The sequence below is a fragment of the Neoarius graeffei genome, chromosome 4 (genome assembly GCF_027579695.1).
Source record: "Neoarius graeffei isolate fNeoGra1 chromosome 4, fNeoGra1.pri, whole genome shotgun sequence".
NCBI classification, from domain to species: domain Eukaryota; kingdom Metazoa; phylum Chordata; class Actinopteri; order Siluriformes; family Ariidae; genus Neoarius; species Neoarius graeffei.
In genome coordinates, this window is record NC_083572.1 from 14,970,968 (window position 1) to 14,983,762 (window position 12,795).

The 12,795-nt window shown below is 43.4% G+C and overlaps 1 protein-coding gene across 1 annotated transcript in view; it reads right to left on the reverse strand.

Annotated features, from left to right (window-relative positions):
• The window catches only part of cacng1a (calcium channel, voltage-dependent, gamma subunit 1a), a 59,074-nt gene that overhangs the window by 20,336 nt on the left and 25,943 nt on the right, over positions 1-12,795 (reverse strand). The window contains exon 2 of the mRNA XM_060918136.1: positions 12,648-12,722. Coding sequence (XP_060774119.1) covers positions 12,648-12,722 — 75 coding nt within the window. The remainder of the gene's footprint in view (positions 1-12,647; positions 12,723-12,795) is intronic.

Consider the following 12,795-nt stretch of genomic DNA (forward strand, 5'->3'; position numbering starts at 1 on the left):
ATTTTGAAACTTCCACATCATTGCATTCCGTTTTTATTTACAATTTGTACTTTGTCCCAACTTTTTTGGAATCGGGGTTGTACATTATTCTCTACATAAGGCTTTCACATGCACTTTTTTAACTTCAGGAATCTATTCATTTTGCGTTGAAAACTCTATTCAGAGTAAAATACACTTAGTAAGGATTTCATACAGAAGATTTTGCACATTGGTGTTCAGACTTCAGACGTAACATCAGATTTAAGCATTATTCAGATGTTATGTAAGAGTTACATGTGTGAGGTGGAGTTTGATGACGTTGTATCAGTGTCACATGACTCCAAATGTACACATAAGCTGAATATAAAGTTGGGCATGTGTTGCTTACAGTAGAGTGTAACAAATTTAAAAAAGCAATAAAATAGCAAATTTAAAAGATGTCAAACATGCCCATCCTGCACGTTATGATATCATGCCCTTGATTTAGTATTTCAGAGCTGCATTAAGTAGTGCATGCAAGCATTCAAAATTTAATGGCTTGTGATCAATTAAAACAAAAAGAAAAGCAAAATAATAGAATGTGCTGGATCAAGTGCTATTTCATAAGCTGCTGAACAATGAGGGTGGAAAGGTTCAATGCTTGCTATCTTTTTCATATATACATCATTTTATTAGTTTTTATTATCCTATACAGGGTTAGTCAAAATGATGTTAACACTTAAATGACAGAGACCATTTATTCACAAAAAATACAACCCCGATTCCAAAAAAGGTGGGACAAAGTACAAATTGTAAATAAAAACGGAATGCAATAATTTACAAATCTCAAAAACTGATATTGTATTCACAATAGAACATAGACAACATATCAAATGTTGAAAGTGAGACATTTTGAAATTTCATGCCAAATATTGGCTCATTTGAAATTTCATGACAGCAACACATCTCAAAAAAGTTGGGACAGGGGCAATAAGAGGCTGGAAAAGTTAAAGGTACAAAAAAGGAACAGCTGGAGGACCAAATTGCAACTCATTAGGTCAATTGGCAATAGGTCATTAACATGATTGGGTATAAAAAGAGCATCTTAGAGTGGCAGCGGCTCTCAGAAGTAAAGATGGGAAGAGGATCACCAATCCCCCTAATTCTGCGCCGACAAATAGTGGAGCAATATCAGGAAGGAGTTCGACAGTGTAAAATTGCAAAGAGTTTGAACATATCATCATCTACAGTGCATGATATCATCGAAAGATTCAGAGAATCTGGAAGAATCTCTGTGCGTAAGGGTCAAGGCCGGAAAACCATATTGGGTGCCCGTGATCTTCGGGCCCTTAGACGGCACTGCATCACATACAGGCATGTTTCTGTATTGGAAATCACAAAATGGGCTCAGGAATATTTCCAGAGAACATTATCTGTGAACACAATTCACCGTGCCATCCGCCGTTGCCAGCTAAAACTCTATAGTTCAAAGAAGAAGCCGTATCTAAACATGATCCAGAAGCGCAGATGTCTTTTCTGGGCCAAGGCTCATTTAAAATGGACTGTGGCAAAGTGGAAAACTGTTCTGTGGTCAGACGAATCAAAATTTGAAGTTCTTTATGGAAATCAGGGACGCCGTGTCATTCGGACTAAAGAGGAGAAGGACGACCCAAGTTGTTATCAGCGCTCAGTTCAGAAGCCTGCATCTCTGATGGTATGGGGTTGCATTAGTGTGTGTGGCATGGGCAGCTTACACATCTGGAAAGACACCATCAATGCTGAAAGGTATATCCAGGTTCTAGAGCAACATATGCTCCCATCCAGCCGACGTATCTTTCAGGGAAGACCTTGCATTTTCCAACATGACAATGCCAAACCACATACTATATCAATTACAGCATCATGGCTGCGTAGAAGAAGGGTCCGAGTACTGAACTGGCCAGCCTGCAGTCCAGATCTTTCACCCATAGAAAACATTTGGCGCATCATTAAACGGAAGATATGACAAAAAAAGACCTAAGACAGTTGAGCGACTAGAATCCTACATTAGACAAGAATGGGTTAACATTCCTATCCCTAAACTTGAGCAACTTGTCTCCTCAGTCCCCAGACGTTTACAGACTGTTGTAAAGAGAAAAGGGGATGTCTCACAGTGGTAAACATGGCCTTGTCCCAACTTTTTTGAGATGTGTTGTTGTCATGAAATTTAAAATCATCTAATTTTTCTCTTTAAATGATACATTTTCTCAGTTTAAACATTTGATATGTCATCTATGTTCTATTCTGAATAAAATATGGAATTTTGAAACTTCCACATCATTGCATTCCGTTTTTATTTACAATTTGTACTTTGTCCCAACTTTTTTGGAATCGGGGTTGTACATCATATGTGTAAGATGATTTACAGGACGGTATCAACCTGTTCGAGCAACAGTACCATTTAAAGTCTAGACACGCATTTCGCGGTCATGACGCACCACACATTCAGGAGGAAAATAGTCCATTAGTGTTAACATAATTTTGACTAACCCTGTATTTTTAAAAATTATCTTTTGCTTTTAGACTACATCTTATTCTTATTATATTTAACAGCTAAAAAAATTTAAACACTATTTTCTTTCCCTGATTTTGTATCCCTATTTTTTTTTTCTTGGATGAGTGTTTGTGTTTAAAGGTGGTGGTCAATATGCTATTGCAAAAAAAAAAAAGGTAAAAAAAAAATCTTAGAAGGTATGAACCATAAGCAGATATTTTCAGGGTTCCCAGACTTTCTTAAACATCAAATTCAAGGACTTTTCAAGGACCAAACACAGCATAGTTTGAGACATGACTCAAGGTTATTTACTGTTACAACATTAAAAATTTTCATAATGATAACAAGCAGGCTTTATAAAAGCTCACAGTCAACAATTAAAAAGAGAGAGAGGCTTGAAAGTGTCAAGATGTCTCAATTGTACTGTGACAGTGATGGCAGATGATGTGGTCTCTTGCCTTCTCTAACATAGCACAGTAAAACAATGTGTAAGTTGAGCGATAGAGAAAGAGACTTACGAGTTGAAGAGCTAAGTAACTGCTTGTTGATTTCATGAGCACCAGCTTCAGTTTATAACTTCATACATAAAGAGATATAAACAGTTTATAACTTAAACAAAACAGACTTCATGTTAAAACTCTAATGATTTTCCTGGTTTCACAGTTATACTTTGTGACTATATAGGACGCAGTTATAGAAGCGAGTTATTTATAATCATGCTTTCTGTTATCACCCAAATGAGGAAGGGTTCCCTTTTGAGTCTGGCTCCTCTCAAGGTTTCTTCCTCATGTCATCTGAGGGAGTTTTTCCTTGCCACCATTGCCACAGGCTTGCTCATTGAGGATAAATTAGGGATAAAATTAACGCATGTTTAAAGTCTTTAAATTTTCTGTAAAGCTGCTTGTGACAATGTCTGTGTTGTGTATACTAATGCACAAGTTAGAGCCTTTTATTATGAAGCCCTCAGGAGTAATGTGTGTGCGCATGCGTGGTGTAAGTGTGAGTGGCAGAGTTAAGTAAAAAAGTTTATTGTGCACTATCTCTCGTGTTCCCGCATCTCTTTCAATACACAATATTGGCGACGAGGATGGCAGAGTTTGGACTACCCCCACCCGCACACTTCTTGGCTGTTCCTGGAGATCCTCCAGTCCCGTGGGCGAACTGGCTGGAGAGTTTCAAAGTTTATCTGACTGCCTTAGACTACGATGATATTGACGATAAAAGAAAGATGGCTCTCCTGCAGCACTGTCTTGGTGTAGAGGGCCAGCGCATCTTTCGCACACTTGGCACTCAACGAACATATGCTGAAGCTGTCGCATTGTTGATAAAACATTTCACTGGCCACCAAAGGATATTACTCCGACGCTACCAACTTCGGAAGCGGCTACAGCGCCCTGGTGAGTCGGTGCGAACCTACATAACGAACCTAAAGGACATGGCACGCTCATATGAGTACGGAATTCTGCAGGAGCAAATGATTCAAGATCAGTTCATTGAAGGGACATTGTGTGAGAAAACGAGGGAAAAACTGTTGCTAGAAGCAGATGATTTGCCATTAAATAGAACAGTGGAGATAGCGATGCAAGTGGAGACATCCATGGAATGCACTACGCTACTAGCAGGTGCACGTGCCAATGTTGACACGGCTGCATGGCAAACCCAGCCTGCTTATCACATGCACTATGACACCGACTCTGCCAGCCCATGCCAGTCTGACCTCCCGGTTCAATTTACGCAGAGGCAGAACAGGCGAGCCTCAGATTATTGTGGAAACTGTGGTTCTAAATCGCATAATTCCAAAGCGCAGCACTGCCCTGCCAGAGGGCAAACATGCCGAAATTGCCTGAAACAAAACCACTTTGCTAAAGTGTGCCATTCTGTCCCTGCCACTCTGCACCAACCCGTGAGTTCCTCTCCAGTCCAGCACACCTACACAGAGATCAGAATTGTATCAGCAGGTAAGGTAGCTTTCAAAACATGTACTGTTCAACTGGCTGATGTTACTTTGCCACTGTTAATGGACACTGGTGCAGCTGCATCGCTGTTAAATGCAACCACCTATTACAAGTTTTTCTCTCACCTGCCTCTAGACAATCCTGCCACAGCTCTGTGTGGTTATGACTGTTCCAAGATTGAGATCTTGGGTGTGCTCCACGTTCCTGTGCACTACGGCTCCAAGTGCCTGCCTTCATTCCCGTTTCACATCGCTAGGCGAGGGGCCAATCTTTTGGGCCTAGACCTATTCACTGCTCTTGGGTTCACACTCAGAGATGATGCTGGCTCAGACATACACCACATCGCCTCCTCCTGGCAGCACAAATGGCCGGCTTTGTTCGATGGCCTGGGCTGCCTGACGGCCTTCACCCACAGGCCACTGACTACACCTGATGTGTCACCCATCATCCAGCCGCTGCGCAGGATACCGCTTTCCCTGAGGGATGACATCACTCTGGAACTCAATATGATCCTGGAACAGGGAATCATCGAACCAGTCAATGCTGCACCCTGGATTTCGAATCTAGTTGTGGCCAAGAAGAAGTCGGGGGGGATAAGAATATGTGTAGACCTGCGCCAAGCAAACAAGGCTGTCATTCCAGACCGATACCCTCTGCCGACAGCAGAGGAGCTTACTGCTCATTTTCACGGCTCTACGATATTCACGAAACTCGACCTATGCCAAGGCTATCTATAAGTGCCACTCCATCCAGCCAGCAGAGACCTTACAGCTTTTGTGACACACATAGGGGTATTCCGCTATACCAGAATGCCGTTCGGGTTAAGCTCTGCCCCCAGCTGTTTCCAGAAGGTGATGAGCACGATCCTGGCTGGCATACCGGGTGTGGCGGTCTTTCTTGACGACATAGTCGTCCATGCCCCAGACACGGAAACACACCACATCTGCCTACAGAGAGTGGCTGAAGCTCTTCTACAAAACAACTTGACCCTAAATGCAGAAAAATGCAGCTTTGCCGCTCCAAACATTGATTTTGTGGGGTTCCGCCTTTCCGCCAAAGGGATTGCTCCATTACAGTCTAATGTCGAGGCCATACACAAAATCCCAGAGCCAACCTTAGCCTCTGAAGTGGCCTCATTTTTGGGCATGATGGCTTACTACCTCCGTTTTCTGCCCGACTACTCCCAGACTACGGCACCCCTCCGTCAGTTGCTGAAGAAGGATGAGCCATGGCAGTGGACTCCTGCATGTTCCGAGTCTGTGCGATGTCTGAAGGCCCAGCTCACCATTCCTCCTGTCCTAGCTCACTTCAGCCCAGAATGTCAGACACTGGTGACCTGCGACGCCTCAGATAGGGCGATTGGAGTGGTCCTGTCACAGATGCAAGATGGGGTTGAGCGACCTGTAGCTTTTGCCTCCAGGGCATTGTCACCAACCGAGCAATGCTACTCTGTGGGTGAGTGTGAGGCGCTTGCTTGTGTTTAGGCCTCAGAGAGATGGCATCTCTATCTGTACGGCCGGCACTTCACACTCAGAACCGACCATCAAGCCCTGACTGCACTATTATTAGCTTCAGGCTCAGGCCATAAACCGCTACGCCTCCACAGATGGGGAGAAAGGTTGAGGCAATATGACTATGAACTTCAATTCACCCCAGGGAGGGACAATGTGGTCGCCGACCTCCTCTCTCGTTCCATTGATAGCCCGGCACCAGCCATCTTCCCCAAAGACGACACAGAGCCTGAACTCATCCAGTTGCTACACACACCTTTGCAATCAGCCGTGTCCTTGGAGGAGCTAAAACAAGAATCAGAACGTGATGGTACACTGACTGTCCTGCGCATGTACATTCGCTCGGGGTAGCCAAAAAAGGTTCCCGAGGAGCTCATGCCATTCTCAAGACTGTGTGATGAACTGTTATGTTGGAGCAATGTTTGCATCTCCAGAGGTCTCTGCACAGTGGTGCCTAGTAGCCTGCGGGCCCGGGTCCTGTCAATGGCGCATGAGGGACACCTCGGCATCGTTAAACTTAAACGGAGGTGCAGAGATTTGATATGGTGGCCAGGCATTGACCGCGACATTGAAGCACTGGTTAAGGATTGTGTACCATGCCTCCTTAGTGGGAAGACTGGACCTCCAGCGCCAACCCCTCTGCAGCCGGTTCCGTGGCCATCTCACCCCTGGGAACACCTCCAGCTCGACATCTGCGGAGAGCTTCATGGCCGGGGAATTCCTCATCATCAGCGCTTCCTGGTGGTGCTGTACAACCTACATTCTAAGTGGCCTGAAGTGGTTCCGGCTGGGACCGTCACAACACAGACCATCACAGATATCCTTGACACACTATTTGCATGCTGGGGTATGCCTCGCACCATCACCACAGATAATGGGCCCCAATTTATCTCTGCAGACTTTTCCCAGTTTCTCAGTGATAGGGGAATTAAGCATATTCGTACAGCATACTACAACCCGCAATCGAACGGCGGTGTAAAGCGTCTTAATCAGAGCCTGAAGAACGGCATTCGTGCACACCTGGCTCAGGGATGTGCTTTTCAGACTGCTCTTAACCTGACCCTAATGCACTACAGAGCAAGCCAACACACAACAACAGGGACGTCTCCAGCGTTTCTTATGCTGGGCTGGGAAATGGAGTTACTGTTGGACTGGCTCAAGGCACAGGGCAGGGTAGTGTCTACAAAGGGCAATGACCAAGGTCAAGTGGAAGCCTCGGTGAAAAGACATCAGCAAAAGATGCAACAATACTTCGACAGGAAACACAGGGCCAAGGACACTACCATCAGAACAGGCGACTGTGTCAGAGCTCGTAGACCCCATCGCAACAACAAGATGGCTTCATACTGGACTCAGCCTCGCCTGGTCCAGCAGCAGCTGGGACCTTCTACATTCCAACTTAGCGATGGGTCATGCTGGCATGCTAAAAGACTGAGGAAAGTGCACAGCCCAGGGGGGTGAATGGTAGTTTCACAGCCACCAGCCTGTCCTGCATGGGTGCCTCATCAGGTTGAGGCACAACAGACACATGTCTCTCAAGCCCCACAGTCACCAATGCCTCAACACCCACAAGCTGTGCCTGACTTACTGCCCGATTTGGGTCCTGACATTCCCTCAACCCCAGGGCACGGCCCTGCCACAGAGCTGGATTCAGGTGTCTTCCTGGCTGCAGCAGAGGAGCCACAGTCAGGGAGTGGGGAAGGGCGCCCTGCTAGTGCCAGGGTCCGACCCTCACACTTGAAAGACTTTGTTACGTTCTGACTTAAATTTCATGGTATAGGCCACTGCCAATAGCCTGACTGTTATGCAGCTATGCACTTAAGTTAGTTAAAAATGTTAGTTCCTTTGAGGGGAGGGGGAAAATGTTGTGTATACTAATGCACAAGTTAGAGCCTTTTATTATGAAGCCCTCAGGAGTAATGTGTGTGCGCATGCGTGGTGTAAGTGTGAGTGGCAGAGTTCAGTAAAGAAGTTTATTGTGCACCATCTCCCGTGTTCCCGCATCTCTTTCAATACACAATAGTCTGTTGTGAAAGGTGCTACACAAATACACTTGACTTGACAACACAAAACACATTTTTAATGAACACGACCATGGCCAAATGAATAGACAAACACCAACTGCGTCAAGAAAGTGCGATGGTCACGGTCATGTGTGTACATGAGCGATTGAAGTCGAACGATGCAGCAGCAAGAAAGCTAACGTTTGTGGATGTAACTCCATATTGTAGTGCTTAACAAAGGTTTGCCAAAGTTAATCCTAAACCCATGTGGTTATATCCACTCATGATGATTGACGGTACTTCATGCAGTGTTGTCTGAGGGTCTTCAATTTCTATTTTTGCACAAAATATATAAATTCAAAGATTTTCAATGACCCATGTATATTTAAATAATATTAGCTGGCTTTTTTTGTGGTATATCAGATATATTCCATTCAGCTAGCATGATACTGAACGAGTGGAAGACGAGTAGCTGAATGGACTATATCTGATATACCACGAAAAAAGCCATTATTATTATTATTATTATTATTATTACAACCCCGATTCCAAAAAAGTTGGGACAAAGTACAAATTGTAAATAAAAACGGAATGCAATGATGTGGAAGTTTCAAAATTCCATATTTTATTCAGAATAGAACATAGATGACATATCAAATGTTTAAACTGAGAAAATGTATCATTTAAAGAGAAAAATTAGATGATTTTAACTTTCATGACAACAACACATCTCAAAACAGTTGGGACAAGGCCATGTTTACCACTGTGAGACATCCGCTTTTCTCTTTACAACAGTCTGTAAACGTCTGGGGACTGAGGAGACAAGTTGCTCAAGTTTAGGGATAGGAATGTTAACCCATTCTTGTCTAATGTAGGATTCTAGTTGCTCAACTGTCTTAGGTCTTTTTTGTCGTATCTTCCATTTTATGATGTGCCAAATGTTTTCTATGGGTGAAAGATCTGGACTGCAGGCTGGCCAGTTCAGTACCCGGACCCTTCTTCTACGCAGCCATGATGCTGTAATCAGTGGCGATCCTAGAGTGATTTACTCCCCGGGCAAAACCCCCTGCTGGCGCCCCCCCACCCACCCGTCTTGTTTTTTTTCGGGGGGGGGGGGTTGGGACCTTTTTTTGGGGGACCATTTTTTTTTTTCACGCCCGTGCTCGTGCCGCCCCCCCCTCGCCGTGTTGGGCTCTGTATTAGCCAACAGAATGTTAACAGCTTTACATGGTTGTTTAAACATTTCTCGTCATGTGTTGTACATCGCGGACACGGCCCGTTATAAATTTGCTGTTACCAGAATGGCAATGATCAAGTTGTAATGTATTACTTAAGACTCTGTGTAATGTCATAGTAGTGTAGTACTATGGTAGTAAAGTCTTTTTGATGACTAGTACAACGTTCCGCTGGCGGGATTGTGCATATTATGGGGCTATGACAAGTTAGGCACACACACACACTGATGATGTCACCTGCGCAACTTTGGTATTGGGCTTCCCCATCCAAAATGTTCACCCCCCCCCGCCCGTCTTGTTTTTTTTGGGGGAGGGTTTTTTGGGGAGACCTTTTTTTTTGGGACCGTTTTTTTTTTCGCGCCCGCGCTCGTGCCGCCCCCCCCAATGCCACCCCGGGCGGCTGCCCAGTCGGACCGCCCCCAGGACCGCCCTGTAATTGATGCAGTATGTGGTTTGGCATTGTCATGTTGGAAAATGCAAGGTCTTCCCTGAAAGAGACGTCATCTGGATGGGAGCATATGTTGCTCTAGAACCTGGATATACCTTTCAGCATTGATGGGGTCTTTCCAAATGTGTAAGCTGCCCATGCCACACGCACTAATGCAACCTCATACCATCAGAGATGCAGGCTTCTGAACTGAGCGCTGATAACAACTTGGGTCGTCCTTCTCCTCTTTAGTCCGAATGACACGGCGTCCCTAATTTCCATAAAGAACTTCAAATTTTGATTTGTCTGACCACAGAACAGTTTTCCACTTTGCCACAGTCCATTTTAAATGAGCCTTGGCTCAGAGTAGACGTCTTCACTTCTGGATCATGTTTAGATATGGCTTGTCATGTTAATTACCTATTGCCAATTGACCTAATGAGTTGCAATATGGTCCTCCAGCTGTTCCTTTTTTGTACCTTTACCTTTTCCAGCCTCTTATTGCCTCTGTCCCAACTTTTTTGAGATGTGTTGCTGTCATGAAATTTCAAATGAGCCAATATTTGGCATGAAATTTCAAAATGTCTCACTTTCGACATTTTGATATGTTGTCTATGTTCTATTGTGAATACAATATCAGTTTTTGAGATTTGTAAATTATTGCATTCCGTTTTTATTTACAATTTGTACTTTGTCCCAACTTTTTTTGGAATCGGGGTTGTACATGTACAAAGTCAAAGTTCTAACAATAAAAATGGTACAAGTCCAAAAAGCCTGAACAACAACCCAACTTATAAAGAAGCTATATACAGGTTGACAGTTCAAGTTCAAAGTTACTTTTGGTTGTAGTTGATTGGTACATTGCAGTTGTTCAAAATAAAAGGGCTTTGCTGAGTGAAATCCACGAGTGAAGTCCTCTTGTAAAAGTTCCCATCACTTTTCCTCACCTCCAAGTAGAATTTTATATTTCTGCTATTGCTCTCTTTTCCAGTTTTTCTATGTCCGTTGGTATGTTTTTCTCTTGTAAATATGCATGAAGAATATCCAGTGAAGTTTTGGTAGCCTTTCGGGTGTTCAGCGCGTCTGTCTTTTTAAATCTTCCACTTTGAATGAAGCAAACCTCATGGCATGTTTGTTTACAAACTGTCACAGTCACTCGCTAGCACAGAAGTTTACATCTCCGATGTGTGTCTTTTCCAGTTTTTCCATATATTTAATTCGGAAGATTAAATGTGTGAAGAATATCCAGGGAAATTTTGTTAGCCTTTCCGGTGTTCAGCGCATCTTTCTCTTTAAATCTTCGGCTTTTAATGAAGCAAACCTCACGGTCATATCTGTGAAAAAACGGTCACTGTTACTCGCTAGCACGGAAGTTTTACATCTCCGATGTGTCTCTTTTCCAGTTTTTTAATGTCCGTTGGTATGTTTTTCTCTTGTAAATATGCATGAAGAATATATAATGAAGTTTTGGTAGCCTTTCAGGTGTTCAGCACGTCTTTAGTTTCAGTTTATTTATTTCGTGCTGAAACTGAGCACTGAATTAGCCCCATCTTCTCTCTCTCCCAGCCAACAAATAAATGATTGTGCGCATGCGTAACAGAAAAGTTGTCATTGGATCTTCACGTGTGATGTCATGTTGTCTTGACAATGTGCAATATTGTAACAATATTGCACGCCCATTCTCCATTGGGGAGAGCGGCGTAATACATGGAGGATAAGCGATATGATTACAATATTGCATGCCATCAATAAACCCGATAGAAGGGAATAGAATACTATACATGTTTTTATTCCATGGAAAAAGTGGCTCATATGTATAATCTCATCTCATCTCATTATCTCTAGCCGCTTTATCCTGTTCTACAGGGTCGCAGGCAAGCTGGAGCCTATCCCAGCTGACTACGGGCGAAAGGCGGGGTACACCCTGGACAAGTCGCCAGGTCATCACAGGGCTGACACATAGACACAGACAACCATTCACACTCACATTCACACCTATGGTCAATTTAGAGTCACCAGTTAACCTAACTTGCATGTCTTTGGACTGTGGGGGAAACCGGAGCACCCGGAGGAAACCCACGCGGACACGGGGAGAACATGCAAACTCCGCACAGAAAGGCCCTCGCCGGCCACGGGGCTCGAACCCGGACCTTCTTGCTGTGAGCCGACAGCGCTAACCACTACACCACCGTGCCGCCCCGTATGTATAATAATTATGTATATTTTCAAAAACTTTCAAAGCATTGATCTTTTTTCCTCAAATTCTCAAACTTTCAAGGATTTCAACGAGCCATGGGATCCATGTAATTTATACAGTCTGAAAGGAAGAACCAAGAAAAATGGCTTCAACATGTAGAAATCCTATCTCTGAATACTCACAATTTTCCCCCCTTAAATACTTATGTAACTTTTGGACATAAATCGCTACCTTTGACTACATCCCTTTGTCATTCATCCAAGCTGAAATTATTCAGAACCTAAAACAATTGAATTCCACAATCATGTTGCCTTGCTTAATAGTAGGACCTGGGATTTTCACTACTGAAAAGATGGAGGGCTACATTAGATAAGGTCTTAAATACAGACCTGCCAGTGATCTGAGTTATTTCTCTGAAGTAAGCCATTTGTTTCAAAATCCCATAAAGAGTCAACTCGAATCTGTTGGTAAGCGCTAAACACGAATTACTGAAGCTACAATCCAATGTCGATCTATGAGTGTGATTCATTTATGAGAAAAATCAGTACTCTACAGAATCATGGATCTTTCTATCCATAGTGTTTTGAGGTAACATGGAAAATACACTTTTTAGTAGAAAGCAACTTGTTTAATAATGCTCACTAGTTTCAGTTAGCCAGATAGCGAGCTTTAATGCCTCACAGATGTTTATATCCAAATAATATAGCAATATGGCTTCCAAAAAAAACCACTGTGGGATGGGAACACTTTCCCAAGCCCTATATAAACCTTCCAGTACAATGCTCATACAAGTGGATAGTCACCTCACTCATACAGGTAATATCTTACCTCTCTGAGTTTTAACCTCAAATATTTCAGAGTCTTGTCCAGGAGTGAAGTGTCTGAAGTAGGAGCAGTTGACGTCTGTGAGGAAAAAAAACCAAAATGACAGGAATACTCTGTTACTTGGGAATTATTAGGAAATAAAATCTATAGA